Below are 25,736 nucleotides of genomic sequence, written 5' to 3'. Positions count from 1 at the left end.
AGTATTCCACAGACATAGGGTTTACCAAGCAGATCACGGGGATTTAATCCATGGTTTGTACAGCTGCACAGAGAGATTTCGGTTCCTCTTCCTTAGTTTCACAACCCCTGGGGTGTAGCTTTGGCTTTGGCCCCACCTCTGCATGTGCATCACCCTCAGGCCTCTGTTCCCCACCCAGGCAAGAGGTGTCAAAAGCAGCAGCTCATTGGGGCACGTACTCACTCAGGCTGGGTAGGGATAAGGTGGGCACGACTGGGGTGTGCGTGAAATGCCTGCGACAGAGACTGGCAGGAAGTTGCAACATACTGGGGAGCACTCGCTCTGTTGGGAGTGCCTCTCAGTGCCCGTGAAGGCAGGGGCTGGTAGGTCAGGAAGGGGGTCACAGTGGCGGCGCCGCCCCTTGAACACCACTCAACAATAGCACCTCATTTCCAAGGCAGACCATGCTTCCTCTAGGAACATTCCCAGCTGCAGAGCCCCTCACTCCCATCCCCTCAGGTTGTCTCTGCACAGCCAACAGTGGTCCTCTACTTGGATCTGCTCTCATAACCCCATACTTTAGCACTCAGCCCCTGCCAGCACTGGCGGCTTCCCGTCTCAGACTGGGGTGCCCAGGTCTGATTCTGGAGGAGGCCTTGGCATGGGCAGCATGTGCAAGCCCGCTGGAGCCTGTGCAGTCAGAGGAGGCCTTGGCTTGAGGGGTGCCCCTCCCCATGCCCATGGGGCTAGTGGGTGGAGGAGGGGGTTGCAATAGCGGCCCCACCCCTTATGCGCCACTCAACAATGGCACCTTGCTTCGATAGTGGCCCGGGCTTCTTCCAAAAACTTTCCTGGCTGTAGAACTCCTTACTCCTGTCCCTTCAGACCGTCTCTTCACAGCCAACAGCTGTCCCCTCCCTGGGTCCACTCTCCAAGTACTACTTTCCAGCACCCAGTACTCCTCCGCACCAGGAGACACATGACTCAGGCTGGGAGGTGTGCAGGGCTGTGGCATGGACCATATGTGCAATTCTTACTTTGTCCTGCCTTCCACAGACCGATTGCTGCATTCCTCTCTGATCCCCTGAAGGTCCTTTGCTGTCCCAGCTGAATTCCCTGCTGTGAATGGGCTTTTCAGAGTGTGGGGACCTCTCCTCACCTTCACTTCCCCACCAGGGGTGCTGGTCCCTTCCCATTTCCTCTTTTCTTTTTTTTTTCTTTCTTTCAACCCACCCAGTTGTGTGGGAATTTTTCTTGTACTTTTAGGTGTCTGAGATCTTCCACTAGTGTTCAGCAGGTCCTCTGTGAGAACTGTTCCATCTTTAGATGTATTCTTGATGTACTTGTGAGGAAAGGCAAATTTGCCTCCTCCTATTCTGCCATCTTGACTCCTCCATCCAGAAAGTCTTAAAAAATTAAAAGATAAAAGAACACTTCCCGATTAGTTCTATGATGCCAGTGTTATCTTGATACTAAAGGTGGACAATGACACAGCAAGAAAATTACAGAACAATATGCCTTATAAATATAGATGTAAAAAACCTCAATAAAATACTAGCAAACTGAATCTAGTAACTTATTCAAAGGAATCAAACACTATGAACAAATGGAATTTACCCCAGGAATACAAGTTTCATTTGACACCCCAAAATCAATCAGTGTAATACACCACAGTAATAGAATAAAACCAGGGCTTCCCTGGTGGTGCAGTGGTTGAGAGTCCACCTGCCGATGCAGGGGACACGGGTTCGTGCCCCGGTCCAGGAAGATCCCACATGCCGCGGAGTGGCTAGGCCCGTGAGCCATGGCTGCTGAGCCTGCGCGTCTGGAGCTTGTGCTCTGCAACGGGAGAGGCCACAACAGTGAGAGGCCCGCATACCACAAAAAAAAAAGAATAAAACCACATGATCATCTCAATAGATGAGAAAAAACATTTGACAAAATCCAACACTCTGTTACAATAAAAACACTCAACAAACTAAGAGTTGAGGGACTTTCTTCAACCTGGTAAAGGGCATCTACAAAAAGTCCAGAACTAAGATCATACTTAAAGGTGAAAGATTGAAAACTTTTCCACCTAAGATCAGGAGCAAGGTAAATAGATCTACTCTCACCATTTCTATTCAACATTGTACTGAAGTTTATAGCCAAACCAATTGTTAGGAGAAATGAATAAAGGCACCTAGATTAGGAAGGAACGAGTAAAATTGTATTTGTGGGTGACACAGTCTTCTAAATAGAAAATCTGCAGGAATCTGCAAAGCAGACAAACAAACAAAAATGTTAGAGCTAATAAATGAGGTCAGCAAGTTTGCAAGAAACAAGATCATTATACAAACTCAATTGTATTTTATACTCTGGCAATGAACAATGCAAATATTAAGTTAAGAAAATAATTCCATTTACTATAGCAACAAAAAGATAAACTACGTAGAAATAAATTGAATAAAATTAGTGTAAGACTTGTTCACTGAAAACTACAAAACAACTTTGAAAGTAATTAAAGACCTAAGTAGTTCGAAAGATATCCTTTGTTTATGGATTGAAAGACTTGACAGCAATATTTCCTAAACTGATCTGCAAATTCAAGGCAATTCCTATCAGAATCCCAGTTGCCTTTTTTCACAGAAATAGGCAAGTTAATCCAAAAATTTATATAGAAATACAAGTGATCCAGAAAAAAAAGAAAAAAGTTGGAAGGCTCACACGTTCTGATTTCAAATCTTACTACAAAGCTACATTAGTCAAGACAATGTAGTGTAAATATAAGGATAGACAAATTGAATAATGAAATAGGATTAAGAATTCAGAAATAAAACCACATATTTATTGTCAATTGGTTTAGACAAAATGATGAGACCATTCAATGGGGAAATTTCAACAAACGGTGCTGGGGCGACTAGATATCCACATGCAAAAGAATAAATCTGGACATTTTCCTCACATAATATGCAAAACTTAATGCAAAATGGATCAAATGCCTACATTTTAGAGCTAGAACTATAAAACTCTAAAAGAACCCATAGTCATAAGTCTCCATGACTTTTGATCATGCAATGGTTTCTTAGATGCCATATTCAAAACACAAAACGATAAAAGAAAATATAGATAAGTTGGACTTTATCCAAATAAAAACTTTTGTGCTTCAAAGGACACTATCAACAAAGTGAAAAGCCAATGGACAGAATACAAAATATGTTTACAAAGCATATATCTGATAAGGAACTAGTATCCAAAATATAAAGAAGTCTTACAATTTAACAATAAAAAGACAAATAACTCAATTTAAAATACTGTCAAGGTATTTGAATAGACATTTCTATTTAATTTTGACAAATAAAGCCCATTCTGAACTCTTAAAAAAAATCCATGCACTCACTTGTCAGAATGTCAGAGTCTCTGTTTTTGCCTTCTTCCTTCTGCCTGCTGTTTTCATTCACTCATTTAACTATATGTCAGGAATTTTTACCAAGAACTAACAGGGTCAGAGAGGTCAAAATGAAATTGTTCAATTTTTCTACTTACTGGAAAGAGAGCCCAAGACTTTAATACAGTCAGAAAGTAATTATTCAAATGTGTTTGAGTCACCATATGGACCCTGACTCTTCCCGTCGCTCATTATGTGAAATAAAGTGTACGTAAATCTTAAAGCTTTCCGTAAATTATAACTTGACAATGTCTTTGCTGACAAAATAGAAATGTTATGTATACGCTATAATTGAGATACAGTTTAAGTGATGAAAAATTGCTCTTGAAAATGCAAAGTGAAAGTGTCACAAGTTTCTTAAAATTGGGGTCTCTGTTATTGGCACAATCAACGACTTTTCATCTGTGTTTTTCCCCACTTGTGGGCAAGAGACAACTTGGGTTAAGAGTGTGGCTTTGCAGTGGGTAGGTCTAGGTTTTACTTTTGGCTCCACAACTTTCTCCCTTTGCTGGAAAAAGTGAAATATGACAATTACATAATTATTGAAGGACTGTGGTGGGAATTAAATAAGATACTGTATGTGAAGTGCTTAGGACAGGGCCTGACATGGGATGATTGCTCAGTGAATGGCAGCAATAACCTTGCTGTGTTACTGTGCATACTAGTGGCTCCAGGAACAAACATGCTGACTTCATTTACCTGTTCAATACAATCAATAGCGAAAATTTGTTTTTCTTTGAACAATTAATTTGGCTCTACACTCATGAGAAGAATTTAGTAGAATAATTTAATTATTAGGGAGAGAGGGATGAACGATTTAATGAAAGGGCTTTGTAAGCTTTTTCCCACAGTGAATGAATGATCATGAAAAAGGAACTTATTTTTCATCACCTTGCCAACATCAACTAAGATATAACAGAAGAAAAGATTCAGATGATTGTATCAGATTTCCTGAAACAAACGTGGAACAAAAGTCATACATAAAAGTTTGTTTAGAAACAAGTCATCAGTACCCAACCCTACCAGAGTAAGCAAGCCAATTATTTTGCCTCTTTTGAGAAGGCAAACCCCATAAGAAATGGGATTCCTTGTTCTATATAACAAAATTTTTAAAAATCAGAACAATCTTATTTACATTTAAAAATATATATATTTTTAAATTAAGGAACCATGAGCTAAACATGTCTTTAATATTGACTTGCTCCTATTTAACTTTCTCATTTCATTGAATAATTTATTCTCAGGTCTTTCTTCATTTTGGATTATTAAATTTATCAATATATTTTATATAAGATTTATCAGATTTATTATCTATATATTTAATATGTGATTTTTCTTTTTTCTTTACTATTTAACTTGTAACTATTTTTCATCACATTTGTATATTCTTTGTTCATCAAGTGATACTGATACACCATTTTCCATACTGATATAATCTTTAGAAAATAGTTCAAAAAGCTAATCTAAATAACTTACTGAATAAACTATGATAGATAACATCAAGGTATATTTGAATGACAGAAACATGATAAACTTTTAAAATCAGGTTTCAAAGACAATGTTTATTCTTAACTTTTTAAGCTCAAGAAAAAACAGACATTTAAAGGGTCACAAGTATTTTTTTCACTTATTTAGCTTTGTAACTAGCTATAACGTTGAAGAGCATTATCCCATTTTTGCCTTTAAATTACCACACATTTCAGTTATTATTTATTCACACAGCAACTATGTTTTCACTGATTTTTCCTTTAAATCACTCTGATACTTGCAAATAGGAATAGAAATGACTATAACAATAACTGCTCTCAAAGTATTGACAATTTAATAGTGGAGGCAGACACACAAATGCATAACTGTAATAAAAAGAATGGATTTTTGAGTTGTGATAGATTTATCAACAAAGTGTTGCAGCAGTCCAAAGGAGATTAAAAAGTAGCAGAGGGAACTATACTCTGGTAATAACCTATAATGGAAAAGAATCTAAAAAATAATATATATGTATAACTGAATCACTTTGCTGTACACCTGAAACTAACACAACATTATAAATCAACTATATTTCAATAAAAAATGTTAAAAATGTTATGGCCATAAGGGAAAAAAAGAGAGAGAGATCCAGAAGACTAAACAGAGCTGGTGACATTTGATCAGAGGCTTGAGGACTGAGAAGGTAAAATGGTGGTGGGATGAAGAGTCCATGCATACAGAAATATATCAACAAAGCTCTGGAGTGTAGAAAGTGCAGGATATGTTCAGGAATTAGAAGTCTAATATAGCTGTGCACAAAGACATGTAGTGGAAAATGAGTCTGTGAAGAAAAAACAGTCCTGCCTATCAAACTAAGTAGTTTAGACTTTATTCAGAAAATTTATTAAAACAGTGGGTGAAAAGTTTGGTTACTGCATCTGCTTAACATCATCATGTGCTGCAGTTCACATACGTGGAACCAAGTCAGTTTTAGAGCAAATACACCTTAAGTCTCTTGGGAGAAGGAGTAACTGCCAAGGCCATTGGTCATTGTTGCATCTTCGAAGCCATAAAATTGGAACTACAGATATACTGAAAGACTTTGACTTAAAAAGAAAACTAACACAATTAAAGCAAGTATTAGAGAGAGTAATCGATGGGACATTTGCCAACTTTGAATTAATTAGATTCAGCCTTAATTTTTAAAAGTGCCGCTTGCAGCAAAATGAAACCATCCTTCTCCAACAGAGTGAGATGTTAATGTACCCATTATGATTCATTTCAAATTTGAGCTCTTCCCAGCTCAAATCTATTTGGTTGGTTAAAAATGAAGTGGTGCTTGCAAATAACATTACTATCCGGAAGACCACATTTGGCTCTAAATTAGCCAAATGAAGGGCATTGTTCCCATTTCATTTTATGAAAAGCTAACCCACAGGTCTCTAGTCCCAGTCTTTGCTTTATGCTATGCATGTGTTTGAGTGCGTGTGCATGCATAGGAATGCATGCTTTTAGTGAAATGGGCAAGTATGAGATACATTGATTCGGTTCTTCTTGTCATTGACTGAGTAGCAAACCTGTCACTTCTCCAAGTAAGTGAATCATGTTGACAGGGTGCACTACATTTTATAAGCTTTTTTTCTCTTTGTCCAGATCATTTGTAGTAGAAGCACATTTGCCACCTTTTAAACGTGGTCTCTGAAGCATTCCAGAGCCATTAAAATATTCGTCTTGACCTGGATAGTCAGTCTTTCTGCTAGCACAGAAGATTTTTAACATGAACAAGATCCTCTCAACCACTCTTTGTTTCGGACTCTTAACTTTATCTGTAATGTTCTTTTTAGAATCTGTGCATGGGCTGCCATATTTTATCCAAGGTATGTACATACGAATCTAAAATCCTACAGGTGGGTAAATAATCCTTATCTTCCTGTTTGCATTGCTTTGATTTTTCTACCACGATAGCAATAATGTTTTAAGCATCAATAGGATTTAACCAAACAGCCCTTCAGTAGTTGCTGTTTTAAATTACATGTAATCTGTGATGCTGTTCTTCTCAAGTAAATTAATTTCAACTGACACTGTACTAAATTAATTTCAACTACATTCTTTTTTTCTAATCCAGGGGCATCTGTTTCTTATTTCTATTCCATGACCAAAGATGGGAATGTGTAAATAGTGATAGTGCTATGCATATTTCAAAAATACATCTTGAGGAAAGAAAAATGAGATTTTCATCCAATGAGATTATTAATAAGTTACTTTTGAAAGGAGAGTGGTTCCTAGTAGAACACATCAAGAAAGAAACCTGTGTGTGAAGAGATTTGGGGAGAGTAATGCATGGGGAAATTTACATAGTACTTTCAGGAGGACGATGCTAACAGCCACATTACGCATGGACTGTATCAGATTTCTAACATACTTAGGGTACTTATATTAAATGAAATAGTTTAATTTATGATGTCTACAAACATATGCCACGATAAAGTTAGAGGAAATAATTTTCTGCTCTTGTAATATGGTAACTTGATCTTTCTTTAAAATTTTCAGTGCATTCTGTAGTGGAAATAGCTTTTAATCTGGGAATCAGTGGAGCTAGATTAAATGCTGATTTATTAGGCAAACAACTTAACCTCATTGAAACTTTTATATATTTCTTTACATTTTAAAGATAGTAACTTAAAAATATTGCTCTTTAATATCTCTTCCAGTTTGAAACTCTGAGGTGATCTATCATCTAACTGATCTCCTTGTCAGGAAGAGGGAGATAGCCTTTTACTTTTGTCTTACTTGGGGGAACCAAGACAGAACGTAATAAATTTTGTTTACATGACACTGGGTTGAGAAAAGGGATTAAGTTTCCCCTTTCAGATCTAATTCAACTTTACTAGACCATTTTGCTTCAAATGTGTTTTAAAAGTCAATGAAAATTAGAGCAGTTCTTTTGACAGTGGAAATAAAATTGCATGCAGAAACCCTTATTATTTATTTATAGGGATTTTCCCTTTGAAAAACAAATACAAGCCTGAGACCTAAATACAAGCCTGGGAATGAAAGATTCTGGATTTTATCCATGACGCTCACATTTTGTCTTTGGCCAGTCAAAATCATTGTACTTGGTAGGACTTCATTGTTTTTCCTGTGAAATAATGGGATTTTCAGTGTTCTTAACACAGTGTATATGTGTGAGGAGGGAAATATCTGGCCATTCATAAAGGACTTTGCAAAATTAGGATGTTAGTGTTAACTGTAACTTCTGATATCATGTGTATATGAAATACAGTAAAATCCAACTCAAACATTTTGCTAGGTTATAATTAGATAACAACTCTGATCCCAGAATAGCACATATTGATATGTATATTTCATTGGCAACATACAGGAAAGATTTCTTTCTGGGACCCCCTTTGACCTCAGTTTCATTATATATAAATGGAGAAGATTAGTTATTGGGAAGATTATTTTCTAATCTAAATTGTCGATGATTAGAGTGAGCTTCTCTCCATGTACACATTTTTCAAAGCAACTAAGTGTTTGACTCACTTTAGTCTTTTAACACATTGTTTTCAAATAAGCATTTGTCTGCTGACAGAACACCAAGGGGTCGCCATCCTCTGTGTTAGACGTCATGCAAGACCAATGGCACAATCTGTCAGCTTTTATTTGCTTGGGGCCATATGAAAGCCTGCCTCAGTGGATAAGCTTGAAACTGGACAAACTGTCTACCACAAAAGGTGGAGGAGTGAATATTGTGACCAGAAAGGCTACGGCAATTTAATTTTTTTGGTATATTATCATTTGAGGGGTTTCCAGGTTTCTTTCTGGTAAAGTTTCTTGTCTATATCCCTTAAAAATCTTCACATTCAAATGACAAGCAGGAGACAACTGTCTTTTAAGCTTCAGTATCTCAAGTAGTAATCAATCAGTTTTTTCCTGTGTATTTGCAAAAGTAATCACTCTCTCATGTCTGAGCAACTTTGCCATCATTTGTGCTAAAGGGGTATCTGCACTTGGGTATTTTTTTATTCAAACATCTCCTTTATCAACACTAACTTTTAGTTCAAAGACAGATGAAAAGTACATTCTTTTTTTTTCTTTTAAAGCTGTATGTGTTTTAATACTAAAAATAAAAACAAGACTTATTTGCTATTTTTCTTAGGCAATATCTCACTTAACTTTAGAAATAAAAAAAAATTTAATTTCTTGAAAAAACTTTTTCCTCAGAGATTCCTACAAAAGGTGGTTTTCTTAAAAGTTAGTGACAAGAATTTTTGAGGACAGTCATTCAGGTGTAATTACTAGAAACCAAACTGGTAAAGAATGGTAAATACATTAATTGTCTTTTTAAAAAATGTTCCACTTAAATATGCAGAGAAGTGGGCTGTAAATTAAGCAAACAAAAGCTTCAGATCATCACTTTTCTAGTTACCTTCCTCCTAGTCTTATAAATTCCCTAAACTGAAGGCAATGAATCTGTTTCTTTAACACAGTTCTCTTTCTGAAACAAATAATCATTAGCACCTGGCTACACAATGTTCCTTATTTTTTTCAATTAAAGCATTTTAAAGATTGTAATTTAACATTTTAGTGAACAGCTATAATAAAAAATTACTACACTATTGCATGGTCATATCTTTCTCTTAAACTAAATTATCTCCGAGGGTCCTTGTTTAATTGATGTTAAGCAAAAATTCCATTGCTAGTCTATTATTTTAACTACTCAAAGAAAAAAATAACCTAGAATATCACAAATACTTTCTATGTCTGTGAAGTAATGGAAATTGAGGAACTTTGAAATTGAGGAAATTGAGCAACAATAAGTGTTTTTGGTCAATGCAGAAAATTTTGACGCTGCCACCTACCCCAAGTCATTTATTTTCTTTCTCAGCAAAGCTTTCATTCCTTTAATTAGCCACTTAGTTTCTTGAGTTCATTAGTTGACATTTTGTAGACACAGGGAAAGAGAAACAATTTAAAGGAAGAATCTAGCTAAATTATGAGCCATTTCTCTAACTGAAACCACAATATTCCCACTCCTAAATTTTAAACTCACTAATCTACCTTTTGTCCACACAATATCAATTATTATGAGGAGATAGAGGAAGAATGATCCTATAGAAATTGTACCATAAAGGTTTGATTTTTTAGGCCACCTCACAAAGTTCATTTTGTTTATAACACACTAATTATTATTTTGTTTGCATTAAAATCTTGTTGACTCTTCATTTTTTTATAGCTTGAATAAAGTCTATTGTCCTGACTTCTACTCCAGAATTAAAGTATTTATGAAAATTTGGGTGATTTTTCTGTTTTTAGAGTGCTGAGATAGCTGGGCATCTGACCAATGAGTAGGCTGGGAGGTAAATGGGCAAAGATGGAAAGATATCAATATGGAAAAAGTAGGCGCTGTCTTACCTCTTCCACAGGGTTGCCTTGGATGATTCAAAGGCAATTCCCAGAACACAAAAAGGCTCATATTTTAATGTGTATCAAATAAAATCTCAAAATCAAATGTTATTTTTTCTTTTAAAAACAACTTTTAATTCGTATTTCTTATGTTAAACACAATAGTAGAAAATTTTAAAAAAAACGCAGATGAAAAAACAGAAAGTAAAATTTACCTGCAATTCTACTAACCCAGAAATAATTACAGGTAAAATTTAGTCTGTAACCTTCCAGGTATATTCTCTATCTCTGCCTCCCTCTCTCTCTCTCAATCTCTCTTTGAGTGTTCACGTACATTCAACGATTGTGAAAACAGCCCATCTTTTGGGATTACACACCTCTCTCTATACACATTTTATTGGTGAGTATACACATTGATAGTGCATATAGTGATTGACAGTGATTATAGTTACCTGTAAAACATATTTAATCAGAAACATGTTCAGTGACACAGACTGAAAATCGAGGTTTCACTACATTGAGGTAATTATTACAGGAAATGAATTGTTTCCAGATAAAGGAGATACAGATCGCAAAGAACTATTGCTGGCTCTACTGAATAAAAATTTTGATCTCCAAAGACCTTCCAACACTGGTGAGTTAAGAATAAAGTCAAACTTTATTTATTCCATCTTCTGACCTGTTCTTTCTACATGTTAATTTATATTAAATAAAATAATAATTACTAATTTTAATGCTGCATTGAAGGCTTAAATGTCTTTCTTATCTTGTATTCACGCTAAAAGCAATGGCATTATTAAAAAATATTAAAATCTTATTTTGTTCAGTTTGAGAGTCCTAATGAGATCAGTAACTATCTAGTTACTCAATAGTTATCTTTAGTCGTATTTTCCTCTCACCTAAGCAATTCCCACTGGTACAGTTAATATTATTTTTTACTAAATGCTTCAAGAGTATCACTAAATGTTTCAAAACAGGCTTCCACTAGAAATTTCACAAGTTAACTGTGGTTTTGTGGCAGTTAAGTTAGCACTTTTTTCGCAATCAAATTCTTTCAATTTGGGAAATGGTTGGAGTAGAAACCATTGGGTAATTTAGGCTATACCAACTGAGAGTTTTTTTTCTTTGAAGAACAGGAGAATATGATTTACAATTATGCATCAGACTGGTCTCCAAGAAATGACAAATATTGTCAGAAACTTAGCAAGTCTAACCTGAGAGACAGTGTGACAATATGATAATGTGGTACCCTCTCAGAAAACATCTGTTCTTATAAAAAAATTGTCTATTCATGGGACAGTGTACCAGTTAAAACAATACCTTAATAAATACTTTAAAAATACAGGATTTTAAAATTAATAAGATATTTTCATTGAAGAAAATGAACACAATTATTTAAAAAAAAAAAGCTATACTCAAAGTGTAAAACCCAGAGGGAGTTGATATTAACATTTCTGGAAATTTCCTTCTTGATGGAACTATATAGATAAGATTTGTGTCCTGCTTTTTTTACTTAATATCATTTCATGAGAATTTCCCCATGTCAGTAAACTAGCTTATTTCTAAATACTAGTCCTTGTTAGAACTATGGTTTATTTAAAAAAACTCTGTGCTTATTGATAGAAATTAGGTATTTGCTCATTACATTACTGATTATATTTCAATATTACAGGCATTGAAAAAATGCTTGGACCTTTATATTAGGGACAGGTAGGTGATCTCAAATCATACAAAAAAGACCTTTGTCTTCCTTGAATGTATGACCTGAAATGAATTATTACTTGCAATGTACATTTTTCATATGATAAATGTGTCTTGCAGATATAGAGCTGGCTAACAAATTGGAAGAACTTAACCAGGTGAGAATGTGAAATACTTAAAATTTCAATTTTAATAATAACCAAAAGACACTTTCTTTTGACATAATAGTTGTTACAATTATTAATACTCTATTATAAAACCTTTATTCCTGCTAGAGGAAGAGTGAAGTAATTCGCTAGGGAAAAAATAATCAAATTCTACTAAAAAATAAAGAGAACAGAACAGAGCCATAACTGAAGTGATCATGGGATAAAATGTCTAGAAATCTGGATTCTAGACCCAGCTATCCAATTACCTATGAGACCATGGAAGAATTAAAATTCTCTGGACCTAAATCTCCTCATCTGTAAAATAGGAGGCTATAACTAGATTGGTGGTTTTCAAAAGTTATTATTATTTTTTAAAGTGGAAATTTTTTTTTCCAAACAAAATTGTATGTGGTCTCAGTAAATGAAATATACAAAAGTGGAGGGCTTCCCTGGTGGCGCAGTGGTTGAGAGTTCGCCTGCCGATGCAGGGGACACGGGTGCGTGCCCCGGTCCGGGAAGATCCCACATGCCGTGGAGCGGCGGGGCCCGTGAGCCATGGCTGCTGAGCCTGCGCGTCAGGGGCCTGTGCTCCGCAATGGGAGAGGCCACAGCAGTGAGAGGCCCGCGTACCGCAAAAAAAAAAAAGTGGAGCTGCTCTGTTTGAAACAACTAGTTTGGTGAGGGAGGGGCCCAAAGTGCTGCTTTCTTGACCTGCATTTGGCTTCGGTACAGAAAGCCCCTTAGCAACCTTATCTCCTGACTCCTTGCTATGAAGGAAATTGGAAAATCATTGGATTAGATGATTTCTTAACTCTCTCAAACACAACTGCATGCAAATCCACTATTATACAAACTGTATGGCTGTTTGTGAGAGAGAATTATGCCCCATCAATTCTTAGTATCTAGGACACAGACGCGTGCAGTAGCTCAGGCTGAGTTCTATTTTGATAGAGTTAGGTCTTTAGGGTTTAGGCAATCAGCGAGCTTGCAAAAAATTAACATGGCTTACACTCTGGGTGGAAACCCTAGGGCATCAAAATACTTCTCACTTACTGCTAGAAGGGACAAATATTTCAGGAAATCCAAACATTCACATAACTCTTCGGAACTCCTTGAAAAGGACTGGTTATTATAGGTGACTTAATATCAAGACCAGCTACACAGGTTGTGTTTACAGGCTCCCCATTAATGAACACTCAGACTTGACTTCCTTCACCATAAGCCTGTTTGTTCCTGATCACCTGTTAAGTCATGGACCTTTCCCAGCCAGTTTCTAAATGCAAGTTTCGTTTTATTTTTCTATTTAATTCTTTTTGTTTATTTTCATTTTTTACTTTTATTTCCTTTTATGTTCCTTTGTCTCCTTCCTTTCTTCCATCTTTCCTTCTCCCTTTCTTTGTCTATCTTTCTTCTTCTTCAATAGAAAAAAAAAACATTGCTGTTATTAAAGATTAATACTTTTCATACTTGATTTTTAACAGCTGGAAAAACTGAAAGAGCAGCTCATGGAGGCAAAGGATGCTGAGATGTCTTATGCTATAGGTGGTCTATCTTCTTCCCATCCTAATAAGCGAGGTAAGTTTGGTGGTAGAAAAGAGTTGAAATAGAGATTTGCTGGACCTTTCCATAGTTAGTATAGCTTAGGCTGTGATGTGTTACCAATTATAATCTAAATCTCAGAGACCTAATATAATAAAATCCAATCATAAAGTTCAATGTACATAGTACAACCTTCTTCTATTTTGTGGCTATATCATCTAGATTATTGCTGTAGCTTGACTACCTCCAAGATTACCAACACACAGGAAAGGATAGAGGATGCATCCCAGCTCTCAACTGCCTCAGTTCAGAGCTCAGTTTTGTGACATGCAGCACTTCTACTGAAGTCCATTGCCTAGAATTAATCACTTGGGCTGCCACCAAAATATTGGCAAGACAGACTAATAAATGTTAGAAAGCACGTACAGTACTTGGAGAGTACTGCCTCAACCACAGTCAATCCTTTGATCTTTTCTTAACCACAAAGGCTATATTCAACCGTCTCCCATTAGAGACAACTCCAAACTCCTTTCACTGCTGCACCCAGAACAAAGAATAAGCCCTCCAGGAGATACTAATCTGTGTCAAATACAATGTGGCTCCTCTTCATTCACAGACCTATCAGCTAAAAGGACAAAATTCAATAATTGGCAGAGGAACAGGGACTGGATTATCACAATCAATAATCTTATTCACAAAGGAAAAGAACAAGAGGCACACAACATCAAGAATGCTGGCCTCCACCAATTCTGAAATCTCACTGGGCAAATATTATAAAAGTTTCTTGATTAGGTTTCTTGATTAGGACCTGCTAGTGTGTAGGTGGAGTGCTTTTTCCACTGTGTTATTTCCTCTGGCTTCGCCCTTTCTGCGGTTTTTGCTTTTTTGGCTTTTTCATGTTCATCCCTGGACACATCATATGGGCTCCTTGGGGAATATTCCCTTCTTGAGGATTGCACAGTTTTCTCAGGTCTCCTCCTACTCTCACAAAGTTGGAGGCCCAAGGTTTATTTGGTCTTAATGTGTCAAAGACATTTTTTATTCTAGGGTTTATGGTTTCTTTGCCAATGGTGTTCTTGTAACAATTTAGAAAGCTTCTCAGCTATTTCCTACACACAATCTTTTTAAAACAATTTTAACTCCTTTGCATTCTTATCCCCAACTGAGTTGCCTTGAAGACATCTGGAACATACCTTGAAGGCTATACATATAATCTGATTTGTGCCCTGAGCCCCTTATTCCAATTGATATTTACCTGGCGTCACTCACTTAGAGTCATTTTAAATCGCATTTTATAGTTTTGGGATCCAGAAACAGCTCTTGCAATATTTCAAGATCTTGTATTTCTGAACTATCTATTTTTATTTATTTGCAAAGACACCATTTTCTTCTTGAGCTCACTATTTCTTGCAATACCTGTCTAAGTGTATCCAACAGCAACCTAAAAATACTGCCAATATTCTGTTTTCCTAGTTTTTCTTCTGGAAATTCAAGAAGAACACAATCTGAACCTGAACTGTTGCAGACGTCAGTTTTACCACATACTATGCTACTTTGTAAAATGGTTCTTCGTGTTTCCAGCCTATGATATCAATTTCCTTGTCTGCCATTAATCAGCTGCTGAGACTGTGCCGTAACTTAGGTTCTTCTTAGAGTACCACCCTCCTTCAAGTTTTCAAAGTGTACTTTGGGACAAATTAGGCAAAGCACATCAAGAAAATAACCTTACAATCTCAGTGGTGTAACTTGGTTTAAGATTTATTTTGTATTTACATGAAGCCTTAGGTACCTTCATTATTTTCCTTCACTTTGTCCCTGCACCGTGTGTCATTGTAGCAGGATAGGAAAAACATGGAGGTAAATGCACCCTTACCTGCCAAAATTAGGCACATGATCTCAAGCTAACTTAGCGGGGTTGGGGAAGCCCCTGGAGAATGTGGAGAAATGCAAGGAACAGTTGGAGAATCTTACCTCTACCATAGATATTTTGAGCTTGTTATGACATGTATAACAAAATCTTCCCAGTAATGATTTAAGTAAACCACTGAGTATATAAATTTGAGTTTAGGGAAGTAACTCAGATTGGAGATCTAAATTTGACAGTTATCTGCATATCAATATTGCTTGGTATTGTGATGAGACTGTCTAGGGAATCACTCTAGACAGATATAAAACAGAAGACATCCAAGGCCAAGTCCCAGGCCACACCAAGGTTAGAGACTGGGCAGATGAGAGAGAATTAGCAAAGGAGGCTGAGAAGGAGCAGCTACCGAGGAAAAAGGCAACAAAGAAAAAGATGCCTCGGAAGTCAGATAAAAAACTGTTTCCAGGAAGACATAGTTCAGCTGTTCTAATGCTATAATAGGTCCAGTAAAATGAGAACTGAGATTTTCCATCTGAATAGCAATGGGAAGGGTTTTAATGGTTTTGACAAGAATTATCTGGTGGACTTATGGTTAAAGAGAATATGACCAAACAACAGGAATGACTAACAACAGACAACATTTTTGAGAAATGTTTTCTAAAGCGTAGTAAAAATTGGGATATTAGAATAGCTTGAGGGGGGTCAAGGAAGCTTTATGTTTGTTTGTTTTTAAGCAAGGAAATATTAAAACATATGTGTATGTAGTAGGAACAAAGTAAATATTTATGGTGATTAACATAGGAATTAGACGCCCAGGTTAGGTGACAAAAACAACCCACATCATATCTGAAGTGTGGTGTTTATTGGCATAACTAGAAACAGTCCACCATAAATAGCAATGTATGATGGTAAAATGGACTCAGAGATTCAGCTTAAAGCAAGAGTATCTTACACTTACTGTGAATTATTGTAATTTGTTTAATTATTTAATATATAGTTGACCGACCGCTGCTAAATTCTTCCATTCATTAAAAATATAACTGTCCAACACCTAGCATCATGCTAAAAATGGGGATCACAAGAGTTAACCAGATAGACATCAAGAGACACCAGAATGCTGGCTAGGGTTTTCCTTCACATAAATGATTAATGATAAATAAGCATTGAGGAGTTGGCTCTACTGGGGATACCATTCATGAAAGTTCCCTTCAACTGGTCCAGAAAATTTCCAAACTATGTTCCAGTGCATACTTAATTGAGCCGCTCTTGTGGTATAAATCTAGGATATGTGTAGATTTCTTTTTCCTTCCAGACCGAGATATTCAAAGATATCCAGAGGGCAGAAAGGGACTTTCCAAAATACTATAAAAAGAAGATTGGATTAGCAGGCCAAGTTCTTCAGTTTACTGTCTGAAAATAAACTTCTGCTTGCATAGGGTTTGAATGTGGTTTTGTTTAAAGAAAACTCTGGCTCTTTTGGGAATGAAAAGTAGACTCTGAGTGCTATCATAACACTCTATGTGTTTGCACTGATGAGCGCTAGGTTCACAGTTTACAGAATGAGTGGAGGTAGGGAGAGAAACCTAGGCAGGAAGATAGATTTTTTTTTTTTTTTTTTTTTTTTTTTTTTGCGATACGCGTGCCCCTCGCTGTTGTGGCCTCTCCCGTTGCGGAGCACAGGCTCCGGACGCGCAGGCCCAGCGGCCATGGCTCACGGGCCCAGCCTCTCTGCGGCATGTGGGATCCTCCCGGACCGGGGCACGAACCCGTGTCCCCTGCATCGGCAGGCGGACTCTCAACCACTGTGCCACCAGGGAAGCCCGAGAGACTTTCATCATTTATGGCAAAGAGTGTCTTTACTGAGTTTTTCAGCTCATTTTTATTGTGCATCCTATTAATCAATAGTGAATTGAAGACCCATCTCCCCAAGGTCTTCATTTTATAAACTATTTAGATTGAAGGAAATTAGAGAAATTTATAATTAATTAGATGAAGCTAACGTAAGTTGGACAATTGATTGGGAACAACCCACAGAAGATTTAAAATGACTCATTCACTCGTTTGAAGATTAAAATGCTGTTCAAATTGGTTTGATTTTTCTGAAACATCCCTTTATGATCAGAATGTGAAGACTCAATGTGATGATCAAATTATTTAAATATCATCTGGTGGTCTGCAAAGTAAACTTTAAATTTTCTTCCTTCTTTTTTCTCCAGTAAATAGAAGCATATTTATCACTGATTTTACTTATGTGACTTCCCCTTTGGGACTTAACTTACCCCAACTCTTAAATAGAAGGGTGTGTCTTACTGTAGTCTCTGAACTGCGTTATATGCATTATAATGTGGAACAGTGCTGTCCAATAGAACTTTCTTTGATGACGTGACCATTCTCTAATTTGCACTGCCCATTACGGTAGTTACAGGCCACTAGGCATTACTGAGCACTTGCAAGTTGGCTAGTGTGATAGAGAAGCTGAATTTTCACATTTGATTTAATTTTAATTAATTTAAAGATCCACATGAGGCTAATAACTACCATTTGAACATTCGTTTTAGAAAACTTTCTCTCATACTCAGGTGTACATAAACTATTTTATTCAAATGTACCATTTTATCAAAAATCTTCCTAATAAAGATTTTGTTTTGTTTATTTTTTAGCTTGCTTTTGGAAATACTGTGTCTAAAGTTTTTCCTCTGGATGCCAAAAAAGATAAGAACATTAGACAAAATTATATATCTACTCACTTTACTGCTTAAAGATTGTAGCTATTTCAAGCATAAAGAAACGGTGGCAGAATTTATCCAGCATATTACATGCTTAAAACTTATGTTGTGAATAATGATGACAAATCAGTTGCACTTTTGAATGGCATGGGACGATCAGAATGGCTTTGTAGACCTGAAGTTGGGAGTGCTGTTATCTATTGTATGCTTTTCATAAATTCATTGTCTACATATAGTTTTGTCCAGAGATGACTAGGCTGTTGAGCTATCAATTAAAATATTTTAGACAGTGTCTTTGAAAATTAAATTATATTGTCCCAATTTATATGAGAAATTATATTTTATTAAATTTATTTAAAATATTTTAGAAAATGTCTTGGAAAATTAAATTATATTGTCTCAATTTATAGAAAATGTGCATCATTGTCTTTTCTCTTTTTTTGTGATTATGCTGGCTACTATCTCTTTTCTGTTCATCAGGACAATTGTCACTGAGACTACTACAACCAAATGAATACATTACTAAGAAACAGAAATCTATTGTTTATCGAACTCTAGGAGAAAGATGTATTAGAAGTTTCAGAGATAGATATTAAGAAAATTTTTGTACAGAACAATTTGCTTTTGGGTCCTTTAATTCTCATCTCTGCCTCCTCCACAATATCAGAAATTATTTGAGGTTCTCAGCATGTCTGTGAGAGACTAGACTCAGTGTACCAAAAACGTCAAGTAAAACAAAACAAAAACTCATTGGATTTTCCTTCATTTTTTCCCCCACGTTTTCACATCAAACTGCTCTTGTTTACATCTCGTCTGAGCAAACTTATTTAATCAATTCAAGGCTGGGAATCCAATTTCATTCTTGTTTGCCACCTGTTGTGGCACAGAAGCATAGTCGAAGTAACTTTATAATTAAAGAACATCAATGACTAGCTGGCCAGATGAGCCTACTGGCATTCCCTTACGTCACAGAACAGGGGAAATGCAGTTTATCTACATGATGTTAATTGTGTGGTGCTTAAAGATAAGACTATCTCATGAGCTAGAATGAACAATATTGCTTAAGCTAAAAAAAAAATTAAAAAATACATGAAACTGACCAAGTTGAGTAACATGCCTGTAGTGCTTTAAATACACTTGTTAGGAGCCACTTAAATGTACATAAATATTCGTTGCTCAATAATGCCTGAATGTTCCCACGTATTTACACCTGTTGTGAACATAAACATGATATTATCATAAAGAAAACAAAACTCCTGTTTTCATCATCTCACGTTTATTAACTTTGGAGCAGTTGAACAATATTTATGCATTTGTAAACTTTAGGGGTAATGTCATTCAAAAAAGGTTTTGATACTTCTTCCTTTTAGAGAAAGTCATCTGTTTATAATTTGTTTTCTTTTTATAATTTGCTTTAAGAAGTTTAATTCCCTAAAGATATCTGTAGATTAAAGGTAGAATTTGCTAGATATTTTTTTTGTGTGTGTAACCAGGAATTAATATCCCCCATGAAAAACTGGTTATATAATTAACACCAGAACTCAGAAATCCATATTCACAGTTTGCTGTATGAAGCTTTTTACAGGAACAAAGAAAAATAAAAAGTAATCTATTTCTTTGAAACTAAATGAAAAGTCCCTTTAAGCTGGTGACTTTCAATGAAATATAGCTGGATTTAGTAATATACAATGGGTTATACAAATAGATGAGATGACTCGTCATGTTCTTAACAGAAATTATGTCTTAAATTTCCTGCTATGTTAAAAGGATGCCTTATTTTAAACTAGAATACCGCTGACTTATTTTCTATTCTGTATAAAGTAGTGGTAAAAGTTAAAATATGAAATAAAATAGTTATAAGTGGAGAAGACACTTTTCTTTTTTTCTTCATGTAAGTCTTGTGTATTCTTTTTTTCTTCATGTAAGTCTTGTGTATATGCTATGAGACAAATGCATTACACATTAGAATAGAGTATAAATCGATACACTGTGACTTCTTACTTTAGTTAAAATGGAGGCCATAGGCATAATTTTGAATTTAAAAATTATAGAAGATAGGAAATCAATTTGTTTAATCCAACTTTAAATCTTTATCATGAGAAATTTTTAGGTTAAAGTAGGTTTTAATACCTTTTGTCAAAGTGTGAACCAACAGTACCCAGTTGGATTAGCAGCTGACAAATATCCAAAGGGGAGAAAAAGGAAAGAAAGAGCTTCTAAGGAATTAGACATATTTCTATAATTCATCAGAAAGTTGGGAAAGGTGGGCAAGAGCAATTATAACTTAAATAATTCTTTCAAATAATGAGTCCCGCAGTATATCTGTCCATGTACCACTAACTTTCTAATGTAAGTTTATGAACAGAAATTGAAGAATCAGTGAGATTTCTCAAAATTCAGTTCTCTTTGCTAAGGCTCCTCTATTACAATTAAAAGAATCATTCATTTTCAGTTTTTTCCTAAGCTTAAAGTTTTTCAGCAGTTAGAACATTTCCCCCCTCAAGGAGAAGTTATATGCAAAACCACTTTGTATTCTAAGTGCATATGTTCATCTCTATGTCTGAGTTTATTTTGTTCTTTGGATCGTACATTAATTCATTTTTAGGTAAGATCAACAACAACCCATTTCTCTCCCCTTCTTCTAATATGACTATACCTTCTCATCACAGTCTTCCTTCTTAGGCTAAAATAAACCTTTGCTTTGCTGACCGAACTTTTTTTCTTCCCACATATCAGAGTCTGTTTGACAGTGATTACTAGGGTTTAAAGAAGTGTTTTCAGAGGGTTTTTAAATTTCTGCTGACTTATGCTAAATCTCTGGTCCAAGGAATAAGTTATCTTTATGTTTTGAAAGCATATCCAATGCACAATGGGCTTATGCATCTAAATTACAAGAACAACACAGTTTTGCTGAGAGTTGAGCTTTCCAGAATACCAAAACTTATGCTTTCATAGGCCAATTAAAAATAATTTGAATCTTTTTAAAGAAAGCATTCTCATATATTCTTCAATGCTTTATTAAACACAGTATATGAAACAAATTAAATGGATTCTTAGATGAGTGATTAACAACAAAAAGACTGTTTATTGTAATGTGCTAAAATATACTGTGCTACAATTAGGTGAACTTAATTGGCCCCAAGTGCTTTGGTGGTTTCCTACTTGGTGATTCTTTGACTTCCCCATACTTTCATCTGTTACTTCTGTGTGTAGTTGTTCTCATAATCAGCCAGTGCTACTCTTAATTAACTATAAGTTGTAATTTAGAGAAATGGAAAGTTGTTAGGGGACATGAGATAGCCAAACTTGGCAAATGAGTAATATCCTTCGTTTCCTAGTTCTAAGTCAATGTACTCCGACCTGCAGTGTTTCTCAGTTCATTGGGAGAATAAAGTTTATGGGCTTAATTACTGCTGTTTTTTTCTGCTCAGAGACATTTTTCTCTTGTTTCTGGAACTGGGACTGTGTTTTATTTGGTTGAACCGGATTGACATTTGAATATAAGAGAAGTCTAGTTTCATAATCATTACCCAAGAGCCTCACAGACAAAGGATACGAGAGAAGTAAAACTTCAAGAGAAACTATATAGCATTGTCTTTCCTTGATGAACAACTGGATTGTACCTAAATTTTACTGGATGAACAATGGTGAACAACTGGATTGTACCTAAATTTTACTGAAAGAAATCAGTCTTCAGTTACTATTCTTCAGTAATATATGTAAATGGTAAATGCACATAGAAAGCGTTTCACTGTATTCTGTTTCTTAGAAAAGTAAGGTTTGGGGCCAAGTAACCGTTCATGAGTAACTAAAATATATATTTAAAATATATCCATACATTGAAATTATCTGCACAATTTAATTGAAGTTACAACAATACTGTGATGTGATGAACTGAAGTTAAAGCTCTGGAAAGGATTACAGAAGGTTCCTTAGAAGTTTAATCATTGTGGAGTGTGAAGAACTTCACTGCAGCATCTTCCGTATTTCTGTGACATTTCACCCAAGGAAGTTGTGTCTGCAAAAATGAAAGTTGAAAATGTTAAACTAATCTGAACTCTGTAGGTAAGGGGAAACTCATCAACTTCAGTGGAGAAGAGCTAAAACTCTAATTACATGAGGTTTCATTATAGCTTTTACTTATGCACCATATTTTTATTGCAGAGACAATAATGCAAAATGATAATTTCAGATCAAAATTTATTGAAAAAGGATATTTTTAATGTAACAGCTAGGCGCTTATGCTGAAACCACACTTCCATTCTTCCAGTATCTCTATTTATTTTGAGTTTTCAGTCTTGGTTCAAAGGATGTTGCCATGACAAGTGAAAGATAAAGAAAATCTGATTACTACTTCTATTGTTATATTAACATGTTGATAATTATCGTACATCTTGCTCTTTTTAAAGGGTCCAACCATATACTGGTATTTAAACACAATATTTCTGTTATTTGCGAGTTACGTTAATTTATCTGAATGATAGTGTCAATATTGTTCTAAAATAAAAATTGTCAGTATAATACAGCAACATTTGCCTCAAATTATTAAAAGTCTTAAGGCACGTGGCAGCCGGGGTAGCACAATTAATGGTCATATTTCTATCACATTTCATCAAGTGGGCACTCTGATTTCAATGGCAGCAACCTAGAACTTGCTAATTACATCTAGAGAAGTTATGAAACTTTACCACTCTTAATTCAAGTTGCTTAGAACTGAAGCCTATTAAAAACTCAAAACTTGGGTCCAAAACATTAATGATTTGAGGAGGACATTGTGTAAAAATCAGATTATCTTCCTTTCCAAAATGCCTATCAGGGAAGAGATTAGCATTTGTTCTGGAAACTAAGTAACACACAGCAGCTGTATCTAGACTTGATTTCAAACCAAGAAAAACTTCCATGATTACTATCAGTTTCATTTTTAGTGTGAAGACTTATATTGAAACCCAGAAGGTGAAAACCCACAAATAAAATCGCTCCAAATGAGTGTATGTCAACTCCCACAGAAGTGAAACAAAGATTTTCATAAAGTCTGAGATACTGTTTCTGTTTCCTTAAGAAATGGTTAATCAGTGAAGTGGGCAATAACAATTTAGCACACAGGCCTTATGGGTCATGAAGAGAATGTTGGCTTAGAAGTCCAGAGACTGGGTCCTGGATCTTTCTTTGTCCAAAAGTCTGTAAAATTTTGGGCAAATCAATTTCCTCTCAAAGCCCGTGTTCTCATTCGTTAAAAAAAAAAAAAAAAAAAAAAAAAGATTTAGGTTAAATGAGACTTTATGTTCTTTTAACCTAAATGTTCAGAATATGTTCAAAAGATTTAGCTGCATGATTATGTGAACACTATTTAATGACTCAAGTTATCTATTAAATGATTCACATATTACATCTGTTTAATTCAAGGGAATATTGTGACAATAAGAAATAACATAGCAAAAATAATTTTGAAAAGTTGAATGGAAATCAGAAATATATTTTGATGGCCTTTATTATTCATAAATATAAAACATGAAATTTCACATGAGGGAGTCAAAAAATGTCTGAGAAATCTTGGTGATAGTAGCAGGAAGTAAGGAATAGAAACGATGGTTGAGCAGGTGAACACACAATGATTGAAAAAAGGAAGAGAAAATATGTGATGGTAAGTTCTTTGCTAAACATATTTTTTTGTGATATTACTCTCTTGAGGTTATAATAATAAGGACAGTGATTGTCATGATACTCTGTAAAGTCTGTTAAGTGAAGGACATAATATACTAATTTGGATTTCACTCAACAGTGATGCAGAAAACATTATGTTAATTCAACAGCCTTTTTGTAGTTTAGTAGCTCTCTGGAGTTTTCATGGTCTAAAACTTCATATAAAAATTTATAGAAAAAATGAGCTTCTTGTATGATTTTTTTTATCATAACCTGTTTTGGTTGAATTCAGAAATACTAAAATGGGTGATAATGAAGGGTTGCAAAGGTGATAGGATACATGTGGAAACCAATTGAACTTAATTATTTTAACCTCAGTGTCATAACGTTCTCAATACTTCAAGAAACTACAGGATTGTGGCCCTAATTTCAAGGAGTTACTTGATTTTTGATAGCAGTTAGTTCCTACTCAAATATAATGTGGTGATTGTTAACAGCCCCAAGAGTGACCATACTTGGTATATCTCTAGATATAAATACAGTTCAGTCTGAGTTTTGAAGATGGTGCTGCTGAAAAAGGCAGTGATGTTGGCTGTATTCAGTAAGTCCTCCCGTATTTATGGACATTCAGTAACTTCTTAACTGCATTGATCAACGACTCCACAGAGAAAAATATTTATTTTAATTAAGTCATTCTGAGAATGAGAAAGTAGAGGTAAAACATTGACTTTTCATTGTGGTTGAGAGTATTTGATGAGGAGAAAAAAATGACATGACAAATTAAAAGAGGATCAAGGCTAATGTGATGCTTTTGGGGCATCACTGGTCTGAGGATTCTTGAGAAAAGCAGAAAGCAGAGTCCTCTCTCTGTAGCCTGAAATTGTCAAAGCAGTTCTGGGTTGTCTTATCTATTTGCGAGGAAGAATGCACCCTCTGTAAGCCCTACTGGGAGAAAATACATTGCCTAGATTTTATATGCAACAAATATTCAGTGTTTAAAACATATAATATGTGTGATTAAATATATTGTTTAAAATATAAGCTTACAATTTAAGCTTTCTGGAATTGAATTATACTTGTATCAATTACTAGCTATGTAGCATTGTGGGTTAATTAATATATCTAAGCTTTCCACTTATTTGTATAATAATTATTGAGTGCTTAACACATGTCAGGCACAATTCTAAGTGCTTAATGTATATCAATTCATTTATCCTCAGGACAATGCAATGTGGTAGAAATTATTTTTGTCCTCATTTTATGAAAGAGGTTTTTAGACTTTAAGCAAGTTGCCACAGCTAACAGATAGATGACCTGGGATTTGACCCAAAAAGCCTGACCTCTCTACCTGGCACTTTTACCCCTTATACTGTACTGCTTCTCAAGATGTTGGGATAGTAACAGTACTTACTTTATGGAACATGATGAGTAAATTAAACAATGCATGTATAGCACTAGTATAGGACTCTGCACAGAGTTAATTTTCAGAACTGTAATATAAGCTGTTATCACTTGCACGTATTGTGTGTCCGATACATTCTGGGACTAGTACAAGAATCTAATTTAATGTCTACAATACCCTTATGTTATTATCTAAATGTACAACCTGTAGAGAAATAAGGTATCTTGATAGAAATGAGATAATGAATGACAGAACCAGGATTTGGATTATATGTCCTGATTCCTTGGCTAATACCCTTTCTGGGACACCATTCTCTCTCCTGTGTTCATGATGATAATTCTGGTAATGTAGTTATTAGCAACAAAATTGTGTGTGTCACTAGAATGTGTCTTCTTCATAGTAGAGGGATTGCTACACATTTATCTATATTTATGAA

The 25,736-nt window shown here is 35.3% G+C and overlaps 2 protein-coding genes across 3 annotated transcripts in view; one reads left to right on the top strand and one right to left on the bottom strand.

The window, feature by feature from the left end:
* UTS2B (urotensin 2B) overlaps nt 1-25,736 on the top strand; it is a 79,406-nt gene that overhangs the window by 30,290 nt on the left and 23,380 nt on the right. The window contains exons 1-5 of one of the 2 annotated variants that reach the window (XM_033855628.2): nt 6,651-6,750; nt 10,815-10,913; nt 12,101-12,138; nt 13,611-13,704; nt 18,193-21,955. In XM_033855628.2, the coding sequence (XP_033711519.1) occupies nt 6,651-6,750; nt 10,815-10,913; nt 12,101-12,138; nt 13,611-13,704; nt 18,193-18,218 (357 nt within the window). In that variant the 3' untranslated portion in view covers nt 18,219-21,955. Of the gene's footprint in view, nt 1-6,650; nt 6,751-10,814; nt 10,914-12,100; nt 12,139-13,610; nt 13,705-18,192; nt 21,956-25,736 lie in introns of those variants that run through there. The other variant, XR_012331440.1, reaches the window with a different exon arrangement.
* OSTN (osteocrin) overlaps nt 22,098-25,736 on the bottom strand; it is a 36,974-nt gene continuing 33,335 nt past the window's right edge. Inside the window, exon 5 of the mRNA XM_004325929.4 lies at nt 22,098-22,276. The gene's annotated coding sequence lies outside the window, so the exon portion shown is untranslated. The remainder of the gene's footprint in view (nt 22,277-25,736) is intronic.

This window comes from Tursiops truncatus, chromosome 4, assembly GCF_011762595.2.
Source record: "Tursiops truncatus isolate mTurTru1 chromosome 4, mTurTru1.mat.Y, whole genome shotgun sequence".
Lineage (NCBI taxonomy): Eukaryota > Metazoa > Chordata > Mammalia > Artiodactyla > Delphinidae > Tursiops > Tursiops truncatus.
The sequence above is the reverse complement of the archived record's forward strand: the minus strand, read 5'-3'. Positions and strand labels throughout refer to the sequence as shown.